This window comes from Doryrhamphus excisus, chromosome 4 (assembly GCF_030265055.1).
Source record: "Doryrhamphus excisus isolate RoL2022-K1 chromosome 4, RoL_Dexc_1.0, whole genome shotgun sequence".
In the NCBI taxonomy this organism is placed as follows: domain Eukaryota; kingdom Metazoa; phylum Chordata; class Actinopteri; order Syngnathiformes; family Syngnathidae; genus Doryrhamphus; species Doryrhamphus excisus.
In genome coordinates, this window is record NC_080469.1 from 6,258,625 (window position 1) to 6,280,279 (window position 21,655).

General features: G+C 39.6%; 3 protein-coding genes across 37 annotated transcripts in view; 2 read left to right on the forward strand and 1 right to left on the reverse strand.

Moving 5' to 3' along the window:
• adgrd1 (adhesion G protein-coupled receptor D1) overlaps positions 1-2,241 on the reverse strand; it is a 34,477-nt gene extending 32,236 nt beyond the window's left edge. Inside the window, exons 1-4 of one of the 3 annotated variants that reach the window (XM_058070939.1) lie at positions 1,923-2,241; positions 1,802-1,838; positions 1,506-1,622; positions 372-470 (exon numbers count right to left, since the gene is read on the reverse strand). In XM_058070939.1, coding sequence (XP_057926922.1) covers positions 372-470; positions 1,506-1,622; positions 1,802-1,838; positions 1,923-1,976 — 307 coding nt within the window. In that variant the 5' untranslated portion in view covers positions 1,977-2,241. The remainder of the gene's footprint in view (positions 1-371; positions 471-1,505; positions 1,623-1,801; positions 1,839-1,922) is intronic. The other 2 variants (XM_058070941.1, XM_058070940.1) reach the window with 2 other exon arrangements.
• Positions 2,242-2,530: 289 nt separating this feature from the next.
• On the forward strand, positions 2,531-9,118 carry stx2b (syntaxin 2b). 2 transcript variants are annotated; one of them, XM_058071991.1, is made up of 12 exons: positions 2,531-2,726; positions 2,795-2,930; positions 3,140-3,214; positions 3,275-3,374; positions 4,844-4,918; positions 5,005-5,078; positions 5,244-5,352; positions 7,018-7,091; positions 7,167-7,304; positions 7,765-7,875; positions 8,301-8,420; positions 8,510-9,118. In XM_058071991.1, the coding sequence occupies exons 2-11, from the start codon at positions 2,889-2,891 to the stop codon at positions 8,394-8,396; spliced, it is 894 nt and encodes a 297-aa protein (XP_057927974.1). In that variant the 5' UTR covers positions 2,531-2,726; positions 2,795-2,888; the 3' UTR covers positions 8,397-8,420; positions 8,510-9,118. The 2 variants fall into 2 exon arrangements, with proteins under 2 accessions (XP_057927974.1, XP_057927975.1); XM_058071992.1 differs by having other exon boundaries at positions 2,531-2,930; positions 8,513-9,118.
• A 1,140-nt stretch (positions 9,119-10,258) lies between these two features.
• The window catches only part of rimbp2b (RIMS binding protein 2b), a 94,338-nt gene continuing 82,941 nt past the window's right edge, over positions 10,259-21,655 (forward strand). For 11 of the 32 annotated variants that reach the window (XR_009129692.1, XM_058071959.1, XM_058071961.1 and 8 more), the window contains exons 1-4: positions 10,263-10,560; positions 11,257-11,350; positions 11,432-11,563; positions 17,554-17,651. Coding sequence is in view for 28 of the 32 variants with exons in the window: in XM_058071959.1 (XP_057927942.1) it covers positions 11,443-11,563; positions 17,554-17,651 (219 nt within the window). In the remaining 4 variants the exon portion in view is untranslated. Of the gene's footprint in view, positions 10,561-11,256; positions 11,351-11,383; positions 11,564-17,553; positions 17,652-21,655 lie in introns of those variants that run through there. The other 21 variants (XR_009129693.1, XR_009129695.1, XR_009129694.1 and 18 more) reach the window with 10 other exon arrangements.

The window sequence follows — 21,655 nt, forward strand, 5'->3', positions numbered from 1 at the left end:
AGTGTTTATTGATTGTAGATTTTGACGATGACATGCCTACCCTCTACAGAAGACTGTATTCTTGAATTGTGTTGATGATGTGGTTGCACGTCCTACAGACAAGCAGCAAGTGAAGGTGGCTGTAAAAACCTGGTAAAGCACCTCCAGAGGGGACACTCAAAATTTGCTAAGGCTTATGGGCTCCAGCGTTCAGAGAGCTTTGGCCACAAAACAACATTCTATTAAATCTGAAGGTAAATCCTTCAAACTGTCATCTGACTACTTAATGAGCACAAGTGCACAAAGTGGGCTGTGTGAATCATAAAGGTGTGTGCAGAACAACGGAGGGCAGTGGGTGAATGAAGTGAAATTCACAAAAGGCTGATTCTCACCTACTGTTGCAGAAATGTTAGTGTAGGCAGAGTCATTGGTATACACATAGGAAGTGTTATGGGAGGAAGGGAGCACAGTATGGTTGTGGATTCTGAGAGCTGGACAAAGACAATGGAGAGACAGTGATGTGATTAACTTCTATACAGTATGGACACATAACAAGAGGAGACAGTCAGAGACAAAAGACGATGGGAGGGACGTGGTGTTGCTGGTATGAGACAGAGTGATGCTGAGTTGAGTGACAGCTCTTTTTACTCCTCAACTGAGGAATTTCCTAAACAAGTGAGTGACTTCACACATCATGCTCAAGTCTATACCTGATCCCGCTACAACATCATCTCTTTAATAATCCTCGGTGGTTGTAAGGCAATGTAAATGCATTTAATAAAACGTTGGTATTATTGTCATAATCATAGCATTTTCAAGTGGATGACTTGTCTAGAGTACAGTAGATCCCTGCTATTTGGAGACTCGCAGATTGAGATGCCTATAAAAAGGTCTATTTTGACACTCGTCAAACCAAAATATCTCCCTCACTCACGGTACAACGAAAAAATAACACAACAAGGAACTGCACCGCTGGTATCAACACACACTAATATACACGCAAAACATTACTATTTTATACAAATGTATAACCTAAAAAAAGCATGCTGGGTAACTTCATCTTCGTGTTGCGCATGTGGGCTTCCCAGCATGCCTTGCGGGTTATCAAATAGTATGAAATAGTATTGTTTTGCATGCATGTTAGTGTGTAAGCATCTCTAGTCCACGTGTTACATTACATTGTCTGTTATTTTTTGTTGCAAGTGAGTAAGCTCCAGCTGAATCACTGCATATAAAACCTCAAGCTGGTTTAAATATATTTTTTAGTTATGTATATATTACAATGACCTAATCGTGTGTGTATTTTTTCAATTTTTTAAATAAAAAGTCACAAATATGCAGGGATCCACCATATAACTTGTATAAAATAAATGGTAATTCCAATAGAATTTAAGAGCTTTGTTCACATCAGCTCATTTAAAAAGCATGATGACCGTGGTGAAGAATAGACCAAAGCCATGCAGACACGGAACAGAAAAGAACACTTTTGGTGTGCCAATTTACAGTTTGCTCAAGGACACACATACTTATATTACTTCCGTTAACATAACCTGGTCTGTTTCCAATCTGGTCCCACAGCCCGTGGATCCCATCCACAGCATCCAGAGGCCAATAATGTGAGGCTGTGGACAACACTTGCAAGCCTGGAAGGGACAGTTGGATTAACAAGAATTGGCAGAATTGTTTTTGCATAATTTTCTCAACTGTTTGGATTTTCAGGTGATTAAAAACTGACATTAACAGAGAGAAAGGCTAACGTTGATAATAATTTATAATTTGTCAATGTAAAGCACTTTTGCCTCATGCAAAGCTGCAATTCTACCTGGATGCTTGAGAGGATGCACCGCTTCAGCACAAACCTGGAAAGAAAGCAAACTGACTTATACTGACTGACTGTACACGTCTACATATTGTTTTCATTGAAATGTAATACACTTTCTTACCTTGATACATGAAACAAAGGCTGTTAATAGATTAACTCTCAAGGAAAGCTCCATGTTTTTTTTTATGGAACAACTTGAGTATATAACAAAAAAAAAAAAACTTAAATCCACGCGAAAAAATTGCTCCTCATTATTCCAAGAAACTTTAGATGAGCCTAGTTAGATTTAATTGAATTGAAGAAAATTGTCGTCTCATTGTAAAAAACTGAAGCTCAATTTGAAATAAAAAGTTTAAAATCCGTGGGGTATTCCTGTATGCATACGGAGGTCCTTCTGAAGTAGTGAAGAGTTGAGATGAGACTGGAATGTTAGACTGAACGATGCAAGGGAAAACCTCATTTTTTGGATCTTGTAAGGAGGGGCATTTGAGCTGTGAGTAGATGACTCAAAGGCAATACGTTAAAAAATTATTTCCACAAACTTCAAACAATACAATGTATAAAAATCTAAATTTAAAAGCAATCGTATCGGAAACATTGGCCACGAATTTGTTATAGGAAATATACAAAACATACGTGGGATCACCCGCCTCTAATATCAGGGCTAACAGTGACATCGCGTGGCCATCCATGAGTAGTGCAGCATGTATTATTTAGCTCACCATCTCCTGTGACTGACCAGCGGTGCGTAAACGCTTAATATCTTAGCATCTTCTTACACACTTGGGAAGAAAAAATAACCATGTAAACATTTTGTATATATAATTTTGAGCTTTTCAACCAGGGTTGGATTGTTTTCATCCCGAGAGAGCTGTAGGGGGAGGAACGTAAAGAGGTGTTTACCAGGAAGAGTTGGTGACGATCTGTGTGTGAGAGCCACCATCAAGAGCCGGAAAAACATACTTGGGTCTTTCATTGCTGCTTTTTTTTCAGTTTTGTTCTTTTACACGATTAACGGCGAAAATCTGCCACACATGGAGCCTCACCAGATGTGTATGGTATTAGAATAAAGTGCTTTTGAGACTCGATGATCATTGTGATGAAGGATCGACTTCCTGAGCTGACTGCTGTAAGTCACTTTATTCATTTCATTGCTAGTTTGATTGGACTATTTTGTTGACATTAATTCTTCTATTATATTTTAGATTTATCATGATTGCTCTAATTGTTTACACTAATTGTTACACTGTTACATTTTTATTTTTGTTTAATTATATTTTATTTTTAGTAGTTGGCCTTGAACATTGCATAAACCATACCATAAATGTGTCATTACAGAGCAGAACACCGCTGGAGGAAGATGTTGCAGTCTCTGTAGACCGAGATGGCTTCATGGAGGGTTTTTTCAGGAGGGTCAGTACTCCTGTAATTCAACAAGTGGCTACAAGTCCTAAATGTTTCTGTTATATGCAGGTGGAGGAAGTTAGAGGACTCATTGATAAGATTTCCCATCAAGTAGAAGAGGTGATGAAGATGCACAGCATGATCTTGTCTGCACCCCACTCAGATGAAAGTAAGTTTGTTACAGGGACTTTATACTCTTTTTATTGACAATTGTCAGGCTGCCGATTGACATTTGTGGAAGTATACAGCATGATTTATGGGAATTATTTAGTAACATTATATCTTAGGCTGCACGGTTGGCAAGTGGTTTGCGTGCAGACCTCACAGCTAGGAGACCCGGGTTCAATTCCTCCCTCGGCCATCTCTGTGTGGAGTTTCCATGTTCTCCCAGTGCATGTGTGGGTTTTCTCCGGTTTCCTCCCACATTCCAAAAACATGCTAGGTTAATTGGTCACTCCAAATTGTCCATAGGTATGAATGTGAGTGTGAATGGTTGTTTGTCTATATGTGCCCTGTGATTGGCTGGCAACCAGTCCAGGGTGTACCCCGCCTCTCGCCCGAAGACAGCTGGGATAGGCTCCAACATCCCCCGCAACCCTTGTTAGAAAATTAATGAATTATATTTTATTAATAAGTCATTCATTTTATTTTTACAATATGCCAAGGTCCTATAAAAAACAAGTTGTGGAAAATGGCCCACAGGCCACACTTTTAACACCCCCGGAGTAGGAAGAAGCAATTTATTTAATCTTAACCCTTTTCCATGACTCAGCAGTTAATGCTAGATGATAACATTTAACATGTACCAAGTAGCTTACTCAGTAATAACAGAATAAATAAATGAATACATAAGAAAATAGTAAAAAATGACAGAAACATGGCATAGTAATACATAACTACACAATATAAGATAAGATTAGCAATCATGATAAATCATGGGACCTATTATGCTTTTTCCACTTTTCTGACCTATAAATGTAGTTAAAATGTGAGCCCTAAAAGAAGTTTGGGATGGCTCAAAACGTTCTGTTTCAAAAGGTGTAGTTAAACTGCTAATATAATTTCCTTATATTGTATTTAAACTCTCTGCTCTTCCCCAAGCTCTCCTTCTCTGTTTACTTGTGTTTTACTTCTGCTTAGGCAGAAGTTATTGTATTTGGTGATTCCCAGTAAGAGAAAAATATTTTCATCGTGTCACATGTCAGTAATTGTGCAATTGTTACTTTTTTATGACTGCATTAGCTTTGTGGAAAAGGTAACAGATCTGGTTGCCTAAAATCAACTACTTCCACTTCCTTTACGAACTGCATCACAGTGACAAAGACTCGTGTTTCACTCATTCATGGGTACTCAACGAAGTTTCACTGAGTACACACGGGTACTCGACGAAGACTCAGGTTTCACTCACTCATGGGTTGACGAATACTCAAGTATCACCAACTCCAAAATCAAGATTCCCATCACAAGTGGATACGCACATTATGCCACAAATTTACCATAAATAAATAATAATAATTTTCAGCCCAATTAATTGAAATCTCGTACAGCACAATAAAGGTTTGCGGCATAGTGGTTGGGAATCACCATTATACGTAAGTTTACTTCACCTGCTGTCTTTTGTATCCTTTCTATGTGCAGGAACAAAGGATCAACTCAATGCGCTGACCAATGACATCAAAGGCAACGCCAACGTGGTGCGGACAAAATTAAAATGTGAGTCAAACTATGATGCATTGCCACAGTCATTCACTGGTCACATGTATTGCACTCATCATGAATGTGTTACTGTCAAAATGAAGCCATCGAGCAAAGCATGCCTAAAGACGACGCAGTTAACAGAGCCACTGTTGACTTCAGGATCCAGAAAACACAGGTGGCGATATAATATTACACTTGCACCTTACATATTCCATACATGGTTTAAGAGCCTAAGAGAAACATCAGGAGATAAATAGTGGCTGCATAAAATGAACATAAAACAGGATTCTCTGAAAAGGAAACTTTCATCCCATGTCCTTGGCTTTTCATTCATCCCTAGCACACCGTGCTGTCCAGGAAGTTTGTGGAAGTAATGACCCAGTACAATGAGACACAAGTTTCCTTTCGGGAGAGAAGCAAAGGGCGGATCCAGAGACAACTGGAGATAAGTAAGCGACAAATGAAAATCCTCCGACTTTTGGTGAGACTTTGTGTAATGTTCAGATGAATTGCTTATATTTTTTAAACTCATTCGCTTAGTTGTGTGATTATTAGGAAACTAACGACTATAGACACATTTATACTGTTTTTATTTACAACATATTGCGCAACTGCAGGGTCTTGAGACACATGCTAACTCGCAAACTAGAGAGCTAGCGACCTAAACGGTAGCCTTCAAGTTATTTCCTTTAAACTTAAATAGCCAAAAACTTACCACTTCTACACGGATAGGGAGGATAACTATTAACAGTTATTTAACCTTTAACATGAACATTAATCAAACGTAATATTTTTTTCTGGGTACATGATACCATACAGCATCCATATCAAACTTGCGCGGGCCGCACTAACATTAAACTTTCATATCAAGGCGGGGGCCTCAAACTAGTGTCCTGCGGGCCACATTTGGCCCGCGGCCCGCGTGTTTGAGACCCCTGCTATAAAATATGTTTTCTGTCAATATTTTTGGGTGTGTAGAACGGATTCATTGGATTATGGGAAAAATTTATTTGGGTGTCGTACGTTTTGGAATGCGCAAAACCGAGTATCTATTAGATATACAATCCTATCTACTGTATGTGTTCATCATAAAGTATTTAATTTGCCTTGACATCTCACTGAAATACTGGAAATGCTAAATGTCTGCTCCAAGTATGGCTATTACCGGCCTGACAGACTGAAATAATACATTTCCCCCAGTGCAAAGCAGAATGCCCCAATTTAAAATGACTGTGACAAAAGTGTGTATTAGATGTATGGTATTTTCCCATTAAGACCAAACAATAGTGAAAAATAGGTCTGCTCCCACAGGCCCTGCGGCCAAACTTAATGAGAGGCTTTGCACTGTAGATGGATGAGCGTGATACTGGAGACGCTGCGCTGTGCCTGTGTTGCTGGGGCAACGGCTAGAGGGCTGGGTGGTTTGTGTAACAGTAGGTCACCTGTCTTTGACACACTGTAGTCATGGAGCCACAACAATAAATTATATCACATGACTTTATTGTCGGATATTCGTGATGAGTTGTATGTTAATGAGGTATGAAATGGGGGGGGGGGGTGTTTTGCTGAGTTAGATACAATCTCTCTTGGGGAAAAGGCTTTACAAAAGGTGTGTGACTCTTAGCATGCACCTGCCTCTCCAGGGAGGGAGGGTGTGATCAACAGGAAGGATGGCTTCGGGAAAAGAAATCTTTCTGTTTATAGTCTCAGCAGCTGTTTCTCTATTTGTTACGCTGAGTCACCTTGCTATCTCTTCTGTTATACTGCAAGATGACCCTGATCACCTGAGTTTGGCTTTCAACGGAATCATGCAAGTTTGTTTTCCCGTATCATGATTTTGTAGCAATATAACAAATCACAACAGTTGCAGCTTGCAGAAGCTTTCATTTTCCATATAGCATCTCCACACCAGCAGACTAAGTAAGCTGTTGTCCCGGGAATAAACAGATTGCATGTGTTTAATGTTTTAGCCCCACCCATCCAAAAGGGTTTGTGCCAAACCTTGCATATACAAGCAATCAATAAATAAGCAAATAAATGGAATTAAAAGTAAATAACCGATATTTTGTGTGCATCAGAAACGTGTTGATCTCTTTATTTTGAAATGATTTTAGCTGGAAGAGTGACAACTAATGAAGAACTGGAAGACATGCTTGAAAGTGGAATTCCATCCATCTTCACATCTGAAGTAAGCCTTCCTAACCTCTATTTCCAAAATGTCTGTGTTTAAGAGGAAACCTTACTTATTTACTGCTCTTTTTAGATAATTTCTGACTCTCAGATTACACGTCAGGCGGTAGATGAGATAGAGTCCCGACATCAGGATATCATACGGCTGGAATCAAGCATAAGAGAGTTACATGCAATGTTCATGGACATGGCAATGCTGGTTGAAACTCAGGTAACCACTAAATTCTAAATTTTTTTTTTACCTGTTTTTGTGGGTTTGCATGGCTAAATGTATATGGCTAAATTTTTCTCAAAGTTATGCTTGAGATGTATCTTCAAGTCAGGTTTAAACCTCAAACCTTACTATATTATGACTAGCCCTCACTACATTGAAAACTATATCCCAGATATTTGAAGCAAACTGGTCCATTTTTCTCATAACTACAGTTGCTGGTTATTGTACTGTTTGAGCAATATCTCTTGATCAAGCTTTATCTATCATTCCACACTAGAAAATAAATAATTCAAATATATACAATGCCCTATGTATCTGTAAGATGTGGAGAAGAACAGACCTTCTTCCTACTCCTTTTCCATTTGAAATGTGCAAATGTAAACGTGATGTTTGTCATTTTAACCTGCTAAGCATGCCTGAAATAAATAAATCTATTGCCGTTACATTTGTCTTCCAGGGTGAAATGGTCAACAACATTGAGAACAATGTTTCCAATGCAGCTGAATACATTTTTCGGGCTAAAGAAGAAACCAAAAAAGCAGTGCGATACCAGAAAAAGTCCCGTAGGGTAAACGTTACTCTATTATTACATTGAATGGTCACAACATTGGGTACACTTGCACCATATATAAAGAGTTGGATCAAAAAGTTATAATGCTATGGTTGTATGAATAATATTTAACTTTAACAATATTTAACTATTATGACTATATTCATCTCTGTGTGGAGTTTGCATGTTCCCCTGCGTGCGTGGGTTTTCTCCGGGTACTCCCACATTCCAAAAACATGCTAAGTTAATTGGCGACTCCAAATGTGTCCATAGGTATGAATGTGAGTGTGAATGGTTGTTTGTGTCATATGGTGCAGGTGTTCCTAATCTTTACTAAGGCAGTTATGCAGGATATGAGATATCATTTTACTACCTAATGTATTTATTTTATATATTTCACATTTGGTTGAACGTCAAATAACAATGCATTCTATACTTGGCAGAAATATATCATCCTTGCCTTTGCTCTGCTGATCCTGCTTGCTGTCATTGCTTTGATTGTTGGCTTATCCGTTGGTTTAACCAAACCTCCTGCTTGAGAACTACTACGATAACCGCATGAGGTAACACCATCCACACCCCATCCATTTTTTTAAGATTCCTCAGTTGTTTCCCCCTAATTCCAGTTACTTAAATCTTCTCTTTTTGACAGAAGATGCTCTGCCTTGCTGTGTGTGCGTGGAGCTGCAGGTGTCCTCATTTTACTCATTGCGCCTTCGGGTGAAGGATTACATAGGTCACAACCCCGGAGTAATCTCTTGTTCCTGTAGTGATAAAGCTTCCAATAGCTTCATCACACTACACTCATCATAACATCATTGCAGGGAGAAACAGAATGAATGATAAGATGTTCGGCCTGTCACCATAACAATAATTTCTAGGAAAATTATCATCTAGAAAAGTGTAGAGTGAAGATCCCCAACACTCATGCCATTCAACTTCAAGACAATATACAACAATTGTAAGTGATGTGTGCCAGACTGTACATTAATGTCCTGCTGACTGTAAGACAACCAGGAAGCCAACACTTAAAACTAAATGCTCCATATGCTCTCCTGATATTTTTGTATATGAATTATTTATGTAAAACCATGTAAACTGAATGGAAGTACTATATCTCAGGACATCATTTGATAGCTATTTTAAATTAAGGTTTTGTGTAATATTTTCCACTTGTGATTGAACATTATCATATTCATTAAACCACCACTTTAATATCTTATCTACAATAAATTATACAATGAGCCTTCACTGTCCTTTTTTTGTCTTTCTATTCCTGTTCAGCAGTTTAGTCACATAGTGTGAGTGAACAGGTGAGTCTGGCATACTCCAATTGCATTGTAAATTTATTGTTAGGCACACCAAACTTGGGCTTTCTGTAGTGCTGCATGGGTCAGATAGTCAGCTGGTGCAGGAATAGTAGGGGTGGAGTTTTGGGAACCGATTGAAGAACCTTGGGACTGGATATGGAGCCTAGTTGGAGAACCTAGGCATGGACAGGTAGAGAGAATAGAGGGCGAGGCATACCAGCAGCCTTCTGTATAGTTATTACTCATATGGTTACTGTCATTAATGGAGATAACAGTAATCTATGCTGGGGCAGGAAGCATACCCGCGTGAAGACCTGGGTTCTGAATCTCTGTGTGGAGTTTGCATGTTCTCCCTGTGCATGCGTGGGTTTTCTCCAGGTACTTCGGTTTCCTCCCACATTCCAAAAACATGCTAGGTTAATTGGCGACTCCAAATTGTCCAAAGGTATGAATGTGAGTGTGAATGGTTGTTTGTCTATATGTGCCCTGTGATTGGCTGGCGACCAGTCCAGGGTGTTCACACCTCTTGCCAGAAGTCAGTTGGGTTAGGCACCAGCATACCCCCACAACCCCAATGAGGAAAATGGATGGAGGGTAATACTGTCATGATCTGCACTTGTTTTGGTCTGCTGCCCCCTGTTGTCTCTGTTCTGTCCTGCAGCAGACTCCTGCCTTGTTCTCCTGGTCTGCACACCTTCATATACCGTTCCACTTCCATTGTTCCCCTATCAGATTGTTTGCCTTGTCATGCCTCGTCCTGCCCACACCTTGCAGACTTCATCTTTGCTCCTTTCCTTGCTCTCTCTGCCTACTGTCTGTAAATAGTTGAGCAACAATTATTTGCTTATACTTATTTGCTATACTGCCACCCAGCGTAACAAATACAGTACAATAACAAATACAGTACAATACTTATATATAATAAGAAATAATTATATATAAGGCTGACAAAAATTATGCCTTCACGGTGGTAAATAATTAATGAATTAATGACGTAATTTTTTTGTGCGTAATTAACACATACCCACTAGAGCAAGCACCCTCGTGTCATGCAGTCCCACAAAGCCTGACACGGTTTTATAACTTCATTCTGACCTGAACACACACACAGCAGTACAATTCCAACAACGTATACTGTATGTACAGTATATCCAACCCACATGTCTCTATTCCTTCATCCTGTAGTTCTCATTCTCATTTCAAGAACGCGAGATGCGTTCAGCGACACCTCAAACATCACAAAAATGGCTTAAAATTTTAATAAACAGGGAGATAATGAAAAACATTAATTGGATGTTCTAAGTCTTAAGGATTGAAGTACCGCTACTCGTTCTGAGTCGCAGGAGGGGCCATCCTGGAGGATTAATATGTTTGTCCTAAAAGACAACGTACGGTGAGTGTAACAACGGTGGTGAAAACACTGTTATGGTGGCGGGGTTGTAAAAAACAAACAAACCCTCGTTTTTCCAGTATGCCTTTATCTCTAACCACTTTCAAAAACTACGCGTTAATTCAGATGGTCAATTTGCTACATTTAAGTCTGCTGGAAATGACACTGAAAAAATTACATTTACCTTAAATTACGTAATGTCTGTGAACCCCTCACTGCTCATAACACCATGTAAAATGTGATTCAAATGTTCTACTACTATTAAAGTGTGTTAGACTAGTGTAAGACAAATAGAGTGTGTGGCTTATTTTAGCTTGACTGACATTCAGTTCATTTGGAGCTCTTAATACATACCAATATATATCATCATTTATCTTTCTATTCATTCAATACAGTAAAAATTGGCATATTTCAGACAGTTTCTAATGTTGATTAATCATGATTAATTCGTAAAAAATCTGCAATTAATCTAAATTTTAAATGTAATCATTTGACAAATTTAATATGGAAATCAGAGTATTCTGCTTGTAACATGATGCAGACTGCAGTAAACACAATGGTTTAATATTTAAAGCAACGTAACGTTTAATTTAGCTTTTACCTTTCATGTGTTTTCTTTGCCAGCTGTGCAGTCTTTGCTGTCTGTGTGTACCAACAATAATCCAACATCCCTTTATTATGTAACTCTCCTGGATACAGATATTTATAATCTGAAGTTATGACATCATCCTGCTATCCGGCACATCCCGACCATGACAAGCATTTGGGGCGGCATGCAAACTAGCCTGTCATGGTAGGTTGTTACTTATAACCAGCAGATAATAGCGTGATTCATACTAGGCTTCATTTTTACTTCCTTCCTTGTCATTCCAAGGGAACAATGGGATGTCAGAAGACTTGCAGGGTGGAGAAACTCCTGAAACAGTGTCAGAGGGAGGGTGTTGTGAGCCTGAGACAAAGGTTACCTCCAGCAAAGAGGAGCATTCGGATGAAAGGCACAGACAAGGTGAGGCCAGCGTGCTGTTAAGCTGTGTCTGAATGACATTTTAATTCATCCATGTCTGGGCTGGACATGAGCTGCACTTGTTGGTGCCTGCAGCCGTAATCTGACCTCATCCTGCAATCCCTGCTTCAACTCTCATTATTCACTCATGCAACGTTGTGCTATTCAGTTGTTATTATTTATTCATTCAGCTAAACATACATATGTTTTTTTATTTGCTTGCAGTACAATACATTTCTTAGCTACTGCATGTCACTGAATCTTGTCGGTATAAAGTAAATTTTGAACAGCAATGAATAGGATCCATCTAGGACTCCTTGCAGTATGTCAGATACTTCTTAGACCCAATTATTTATTTAGTTTTATAAACTGTAAAACATTTGTGTTCTTACCTTTTTACTTGTATTTGAAGTATACATGCAATCATGCCTTCTCTTGGAAAGTTTGCTTCTTTGTTGCAAAAGTCTGATCATCAGTGAGTATCGATCACTCTTGTTGACCACTTTGCTTGTTAGCTTTCTTCGTCACAAGTGAAAAATGCCAATTAAAGAGGGACGGGGCGTTTTAATGGAGCAGAACTAATCAGTGTGTTACAACAGTCACTTTTATTGCAAATGTTGATCTGAAATCTGATTAGTTTGTGAAGGCTTGACTGGAATGCCCTCTGAATGGGTGGCATGCACATGAGAAATTAATAATTATGCAAATTAGTAGATCCCCTGCTGTATTTTGGGTTCATTCCAAATGGTGAAAAACAGCAAATAATATCAACTGTAAGTATTGAGTACACAACATCACGCTTTATCATAGCATGTTCCTGCAGGAAACTGTTGAGTGAATTGACTTTTGACAGTACACTTTACTGGATTCATAGCTGCAGCACTCGTCCCTGCAGACCATCAAAACACTTTCTATTTACTTACCCTAAAAAACCCTAAAAAAACGTACCCTAAAAAATCAATCTACTGTAGTGGTGTGTATGTCTGTGACTATGTATATGCATGCGTCTGTACTTGAAGCTGCTTCAGGGTTAGTATGGGTGGAAAGGTTGTGTGAGGACAAAAGTTTGCTGCTGTGGTTATGACCGCTTTGGCCACTAATGAAACCTCTTCTATGGCTTGTAAAACCAGGAAGACTTATGCCCCTACTGTGGATCTGAGAGCATGGATAGTTTACATTTTCAGTGAGGACAGTGTACAATATAACATAAATACGTTGTGACGTGTAGTTGAGTTAAGTTTTTGTTCAGGATGTTCTGTATTTTTCTCAAAGCACCGCATTCAGTACGACATGCAGTTTTCCTGACTTTATATCACCAGCAAAATCACCCGAAACAAGCAGACAAAAAAAACACTGTCCGTGACTGATGCACGATGGTGCCCGCTGTCTTGAAAAAAATGTGCTGTGTAGTTATGAAACAAGTTTAAGATTGCAGGGTGCATTTTTCCAACTGACTTTATATCACCAGCAAAACCACCCGAAACAAGCAGACAAAAAACACTGTCCGTGACTGATGCACGATGGTGCTCGCTGTCTTGAAAAAAATGTGCCGTGTAGTTATGAAACAAGTATAAGATTGCAAGGTGCATTTTTCCAACTGACTTTATATCACCAGCAAAACCACCCGAAACAAGCAGACAAAAAAACACTGGCCATGACTGATGCACGATGGTGCTCCCTGTCTTGAAAAAAATGTGCTGTGTAGTTATGAAACAAGTTTAAGATTGCAAGGTGCATTTTTCCAACTGACTTTATGTCACCAGCAAAACCACCCGAAACAAGTAGACAAAAAAACTGTCAAGTGACTGATGCACGATCGTGCCCGCTGTCTTGAAAAAAATACACCATGTAGTTATGAAACAAGTTCAAGATTGCAAGGTGCATACTGCAACATATTGACAGTTAAATGTAGAAACACTCATTTCTATCATGGAATTTATGATGCAAAGCTAAGCCATCAAACAATTATCATTATTTTTTTTTACATAACTAGCTGCTGCAAGTGAACAATTAACTTTTGCTATAGATCTCAGCATCTTACCGCTGAGTTACTTTATCTGTAATCAGAATAATAAAGATGAAAGTTGCATCTCCGTGTGTAGTTTGGAATGCCGCGGGGAAGCAAGAGTGAATCAGGATGGGAGCTTAATGTCAGCTGACTGCTGTCATATGACATCGACAAAGTGACATTTACGGGATCGACCCAAACTACCTTGGCTATCTACCGGTAGCTCACGATTGAGGTAATGAGCAGCCCTGCTGTACAGTATATAGATATCCGACATTATATTGTCAAATTAACATGCACGGGAGCATGTTAAATACAAAAGTGTATAATATTTTATAAGATGGATGAGAAAGCAGATTGCCACACAGTGCATGTCGACCAAGAGGAGAAGAATCAAAATTTACCATCACTATTGTGATTGTAATATGCTATGGATTAGAACTACACCAATTACCCAATATGGTAGGCAAAATAAGAGTAAATAAGCCATTTAAGCCATAAATAAGACTTGTGTGTGTTGCTATTGTCACGTTCGGGCATGGTCGTGTAGTGTAGCGACCCCAGGATGCAGAGATGAGGACCCAATTGCAGGTTAAAATGTATTTAATGCAAATGCTATGCAGCAGAACAACTCACTAGCATGTCCAACAGAAAAACGACAATGACCCAACAATCAAAGGAGCGCGCACCTGAACTAAATAATAAATCACTGAAAATGGGAAACAGGTGCAGGAGATAATGCAAAGCAATGGAAAACAGAACAAAGCAACACAGGAAGTGAATACAAAATAAGGGCATGAACCAGGAACTAAGACAGGAAAGGAAACTAAAACGGTGTAACGCCCACAATTGTGACAGCTATAAATGTGTTCCCTACGGGAGAAGACTAAGTGGCGGATAGGAAGTGGCCCCGGGCGTTCAGAGTTGAGTTTCAGCTTGCCGTTATTACAGCTGCAACTGCAGCCCATTTTTTAAATTAGGGATTTTATTCATGTTCCAGATAATGCCTGTTGTTAAATCATTTTTATGCTTGAAAATGCTTAATTTAGGCACATTCATTTAAGCACATTTGCTTAAATGTGTACATTTAATAGTAGTAGGCCATATACAACCAGGAAACATGATTTATTAATTCATATTTGTATTTAATATACCAATGAAAAACTGTGCTACAGTGAAGCTGCAAAGACAAAGTGGTGAAGGACAGCTCCACTATAAAAATGCTGTAGATGATCTTATATTGTAAAATGAAGATTCATGGGGGGCACGCACCAAAAACACAAACATGACCTGGATTGTATACTTTACATCTTGTAACATATAAGCTGCTTCATGTGAAGCTCCACAGAGGTAAATGTCAAAACAGTTCACACCTCCAAACGTGCCGCTGTCAGTGTGGTTGATGCAGGCAAGCCTGCAGGTCCTCTGTTGCCCTTGTACATCCTTTTGACAGCTGTCTGAAAAGGTTTGGCTGCATGCAGACATGGTGGGCATTATTTAAAAAAAAAACGGCATAGTTTAAATAATAGTAACACAAGACCAAAAACAGCAAAATAGTATACTTATATGCAGGATATATTCAATATACTTTTGTAGTGTACATGTATATACTGTATTTAGTAGGGATATAAATCTCTATGTGATAAATGATTTGATTCAAATCTAGATACACAGTGCTCGCATACATGGAGCGAGGTTGCTAATCGTCGTTTCCCACAGCTATCAACTCCTTTTTTTTTCAAAAAAAAAACAAAACGCATTTATTAAAAACAGAAAAATATACAAACTTTTTCAGTGCTTTGGTTCCGATTTTCTACAATAAAAGCTCTGATAAAACATTCCACTGTTCTCAAATATCTTAATTTTTATTTTTCTGCACAAAATAAGATTAAAAATAAATAAACAAATCAAGAATAAAGAAAATCAATCAATCAGTAATAAATAAATATAATAATAATAATAAAACGGCAAATAATAAAAACTTAAGAAACCACACATAGTTGGTGGGTAGACAAATTATTTTTTTCAGATTAAAATGAACAAAGCATTATTAGAGCCCTGTAGACATGACAAAACACGACTATAGTCACATTTATACTTTTTTTATTTACAACATATTGCGCAACTGCAGGGTCTTGAAACACTCAAGAAACTCGTAAACTAGAGAGCTAGCGACCTAAACGGTAGCCTTCAAGTTATTTCCTTTAAACTTAAATAGCCAAAAACTTACCACTTCCACACGGATAGGGAGGATAACTATTAACAGTTATTTAACCTTTAACATGAACATTAATCAAACGTAATAATTGTTTCTGGGTACATGATACCATACAGCATCCATATCAAACTTGTGCGGGCCGCACTAACATTAAACTTTCATATCAAGGCGGGGGCCTCAAACTAGTGTCCTGCGGGCCACATTTGGCCGCGGGCGGCGTGTTTGAGACCCCTGCTTTAAAGGGTCCATTCATTCTTGGCCACTTTTCTCTGCTTGTCCTATTCAGGTTCATATCTGACGCCCACAATGATAGCCAGTTAATCAGGGCACATATAGACAAACAAGCATTCACATTTATGGACAATATTAAGTTTCCAATTAACTTGACATGCATGTTTTTGGAAGGTAGTGTACCTGGAGAAAAAAAAACATGCAAGCACAGAGAGAACATGCAAACTCCACAGCTAATAACTGGCCTTTGGGAGAAAAAAAAGCCTTTTGGCAAAGTCATGCCTTTCAAAAGTTACTCATGTTACTGTAACCTCAGAATTAGGTTAATTGAATGTGACATTGTACAAACTACAAGATGCTGACTTCTACAGTATGCTGCTATGCTTGATGTTCCGACCTGATGTTCACGTTGGAGAATTGTCATTGGTGGTGCGTCTTATTTGTCTGTCTCGATGAATCTCAGATAATCACTGAGGGTTTAAAAAGCAGCTTTAACTGCAAACATCAGGAATGACCCCTACTTTGCCCGTCCCCCTCTCTACCAGCGAGCAGAGGACACTTGACATCAAGCCTGTGTGTTGTTGTGGTGCATCCACTGATAAACGGCCACTGTATGATATAAACTAGATTGCTAAGAGGGTCCCAGGGTAGGGGGAGGGAAGGGTTCCTGGTTGCTAGGCATCCACACTAAGGAAAGCATATCTCTTTTGGGCCACTCTTCCTTGCTTTTTCCCATAAGAGTGCAATACTCTTTTCAGCCACGGAGGGCAGCTGTGGTGCACTGCTCTACTCCACATTGCCCCCACACACACACAAAAAAAGAATAGTCCAAATAATCCCCCTTAATACCCTTCTGCACTTGCATTTCCTGATATGTGATTGGATGGTTTCAACTGTTTGTAATAGCTGATTGGTTTGTCCCACCGTTGCTGATCTCCTATGGACCCTCTGTGGCATGATGACTCCTTGACAAGGCCAGACGTGGGTCCCCGTGTAACCTTTCAATGAAAATCTGCAAGTGCTGCAAGAAAACAAGAACAAACCTCACACAACCTTGCTTATGTCAATAACGGCTGCTCATGAGTGTCAGTTATGTCAACATTGAGTGCAATAGAAAGAGAGTGTATTGATAGATATATTGACAATATTGTATGTGGCTGCTGAGAATAAAACTGAGAATGACCAATTGTGATGAAGCAAGATGAAAGACATCCTGGTGATGGAGTGCTGCTCAGTGCTGCTGCGCACTGCCCTGCCTCTGCACCCCTGCGTGTTTGACTCTGTGTGACTAAATGTGTGTGAGAGACGGAGAAAGCGAGAGTGAGAGAGAGAGAGAGAGGGGGAAAAAAGGGGGCGTGTTGATGTGTGTGCTCTGCTGCACAGCCATGCTAGTGTGAGCTGAATGATGCTTGCTGGCTGACTCGCTTCTTCTCCTCTTCATCTCTCTCTCTCTATCGCTCTCCCTCTCTCTCACTCTCTGCACTGCCTGGCTGTGCTTCTTACTGCCGTGCACTGATGAACCATTTTATGCTACAGAGCTGCCATACACAACATCTTGCTGCTTGTTTCTCTGCCCTTGGAGCCCAGTGGGAAACACCTGCCATGGCACTGGTCCTTTAAGTGATGCTGCAAAGGTAGGCACCGTCTACTGTCTTGCTGTCAAGCTGTGTGTTTTTTCGTAATCATTTTCCCTTGCTTTGCTGCAGAATTGCTGAGCTGCTGCTTGGGGGATAAAGATGCTGTGACTGTCAGACTCTTAGATCTCTAGGATGATTGGTATTGCTCCTCTGCCTCTATAGTATATCAGCGTGTCTTAAAAGACGTGTCAGTCTGTTAGTTTTATCTGCATGGAGGTTTGCTGAAGAAGCGCCAGAGGACATTGCATATCATTTGCATACAGTAGGTATTCGGATCGTGCCTGTTTGTGTGCCTTCCTTCATATTCGAAGTATTGCGATGCATTGGGTTGAAATTAATACTCACTAGCGTGTGCAGAATGATTTTTTGGCTATATAACATTTTTGGGTTAACGTTCGCTGTGCTTGAGACCGCCTTGCCTGCCAAGAGCCACTCTCTCTAAAGTGTAAGGAGAAGTTGCATTAATGAATTGGAGATATACATTCTCATTCTGATCAGCAGTATCATTGGTGTATCCCAGTAGAATATGACTAAATCCAGACATTTCTGATTTCTCTTGTTCGTGGGTCACATAAGGGTGTCCTTGAGTGTTTTGCGTGGATTATAATGCCTTTCTTTAGATTGGACATATGCATTACAGAGAAATGTGTTTCTGAATGTTGTGTCATTAGATTTGTGCACAATCAGCAGTTTGCCTCTAGATATAAAAACCCCAGGTGGCAGCCAAGAAAGGAGCTGGGTAATAAAGAGACACAATTTACCCTTAGATAATATTGTTTGTGTGCATGGTTATGCTGGTATGGGTGCTTCTACCGTCACTTGTATGAAGAGCTTCCTGAATTTGGGACACATACCTTTTAAATATGAGCGTGCAAGCTGATCACAAGCTCCCATTCATACTGTAGCTCCTCCTGCCCACCTTGACAAACACGCATGCTCATTCATCATCTCTGAGGTTGTCCCTGAACTGCCACATCTTCACTATGTGAAAGGGACAGACTTGTATTCATATTTCTAACTTTCACTGTGAAATGACTTGAATGAGGTGCTTTAGATGTGAAATGTTAAGAAAGAACATTAAAGAAGGAAGAATACATTGCCAGTGTCATGAATCAAATCCACAATGCTGGGGCAAGTGTTTTTTTCTTTCTAGTACCATTAGTGCCAAAAGGTTTGAGTCCCAACAGTTTTGAATTTTGGTACTATGTGACATGAACCCACTTGGTTTCACACGTTCTTTTCATTCTATTGCTTATCCTCACGAGGGTTGCAGGGGTGCTGGAGACTATCCCAGCTGTCGCCAGCCAATCACAGAGCACATACAGAAAAACAACCATTCACACTCACATTCATACCTATGGACAATTTGGAGTCGGCAATTAACCTAGCATGTTTTTGGAATGTGGGGCCGTGCAGCCCGCCCAAATTATTTTTAATTTTATATCAAATGTATTTCACCACACACCTGAAATTTGTAATGGCTATGTACTGTATGTGTTTTGTATGTATCACTTGTTATCGGCCCTAACCATGTATGACATTAGCTTTGTGCTGCAAGGCTTATAACTAAACATGCACCAAATGATCGACCGATTAATCAGCATTTTCCTTAATTTCAGGATCTTATCTATCCACCAAGCAAAGGCTAAAGTCAGTGGAAGCAAAGAGCCTGCTGTTCTTATGAACAGTGAAAAACAACAAAGCCACTACAGTCATCCCCCGTTTACCACGGTTAATTTGTTCCACATGTGAGTGTGAATGGTTGTTTGTCTATATGTGCCCTGTGATTGGCTGGCGACCAGTCCAGGGTGTACCCCACCTCTCGCCTGAAGACAGCTGGGATAGGCTCCAGCACCCCCGCGATCCTCGTGAGGAAAAAGCGGTATAAAATGAATGAATGAATGAATTTGTTCCACACCCAACCGTGGTTAGTAAATTTGAGTCAATAGTAATAAATGGAATATTGAGGCAAGTGAGGCCTGCAGTTCTTTGGATGTTGTTGTGGGGTCTTTTGTGACCTCTTGGGTATGTTGTTACTGTGCTCTCCATTTGTGGATAACGGCTCGCACTGTGGCTTTATAACCTATTCCAGATTGATAGATCTTAGAAGTTGGTTAGTTAGGTATGGATGTTTTCCCCCCTCCCTTAATACTAAAACGTTTAATTTAAAAAAATTATTTTGTGTTGAGCTGTGTGTCATTGACTAATTCACTATTTTTTTTTTTTATGAACTGGAACATTTCATTGTGACAAACATGCAAGTAAATCCCTTTTTCACACCACTGTATATCTTGATCTTTTCAATATTTTTTTAAACTAATAATCCTGCATAATCAACGATGAAACAGCGGTCATTTCCTAGAAGGGAATCCGCACCTATTCCAGCTGTATCTCCTTGGATTTCCAAAACGGTCTGTTTTAATTTATTCCAACCCCAGAGTCCTGAGGACTTCCAGACTACTGCCGAACCACACTTTCTAATTATGTTGATATTAATTTTGAGTTGACGATAAATGAATAAACCCTTTGGAAAGCTACTTGAAAAGTGGTTAGGGGCTACTGGTAGCTCATGATCTACTGGTTGGAGACCCCTGACCTTGTATGAACTCTGCGTTTATTGAGTGGAGCCAACTTGACACTATATGGGTCTTATAAATTTGGTTATTAAATGTTTTCTTCGAGACTACCCATGTTTAAAATAACTTGAGTAGATCCACTGATTGTGGTGGAAAAGGCTATTAGCAACTCCAGACATTGATGAGCTTTTAATTTGCATGCATTCAGGTAAGACGCTTCTTATTGCATATCACAGAATCTATGCTATGCACAGACAACCGCTTAATTACACAAAATAAACACAGTTACAACTCTGTGTAATTAAATTGTTACTTCCACTTCGGACCCTTCATGACCAAGTGACATTGGTACGACATCGGCCTTCAACAACAGTTTGGCGGATAGTCCAGTTTGGTCCATGTTCCCAAACAGTCCCATATTTTCCTCTGCTAGTCAGGAATCTGCAAGTCCGACCACTTCTGCCTGATGTTTGCTTCTTCAAACCTGCAAAGAAATTCCTGGAAGCTATTAGCGTTAGACGGTAAAACACGGAGGGCAAACCCACAGCTTGTACCCCGGAACGCCCATATAAGGTAGTCCGGCTCACTGTGATGTGACAGATAAATATATAAATATATACTACGGATAAATATAATTTTTTTCTGTTAGCTGCTTCAATAACAATATCGCTGTAGCTTGGTTAATACATAAGTCAGTTATGTAAATGGAACACTGTTTTTTCTGGCTTTCAAAATATGTAGGTCCCATGATGTCCATTGTGTGTTAGTTTGTTTTCTCTGACTAGAACACACAGAAAAAGGAAAGAAATGTGTTCATATTTCATATAAAGATAATGGGCAAACTTCCAAAAAAGTGCAGTTTTCCTTTACTAGGTTGTGTAAATATGCTATCACATGCTGGTAAGATGTAATCTTTATTTGTTGAAGCTGTGAAAGCAAGGTGTATACATGATAGTAGTCAAGGTCACATTCTGCTAGTATGTACATAATTCCTATTCTCACTGCAAATGTTGTAATACTACGTGGCTATGCAAAAGAATACATTATGACCTCCCTAGCAGAAAGAGAATGGCTGAACATGGCGGCTCGGTGGATGTTACAGCTTTGAGTGTGTATGGGTGGTGGCTGAGTGTGGACCTAAGTGACTGAAGCTCGTTCGTAGTAGCAGCTGGAACATTGCTGCTGCTGGCGTCTGAATGTGGCCTGGATAAAGCACGTGACCCGCAGTGTGAGGCTTTAGTGATATGAACAGCAGGGCTGGCGTGCGCTGTTACATAACACTATCTTCGCTGTGAAATGGCTCCAGAGATGGCCTCTGTAAGGCTCCGTGACAGCAGAGTGAAAGTGCATTATCATCGTTAGCAGCTACGTCACTTGGACAGATTGTTGGACTGTCCTGTGCATGACAAAGCAAGCAAGGCTTTA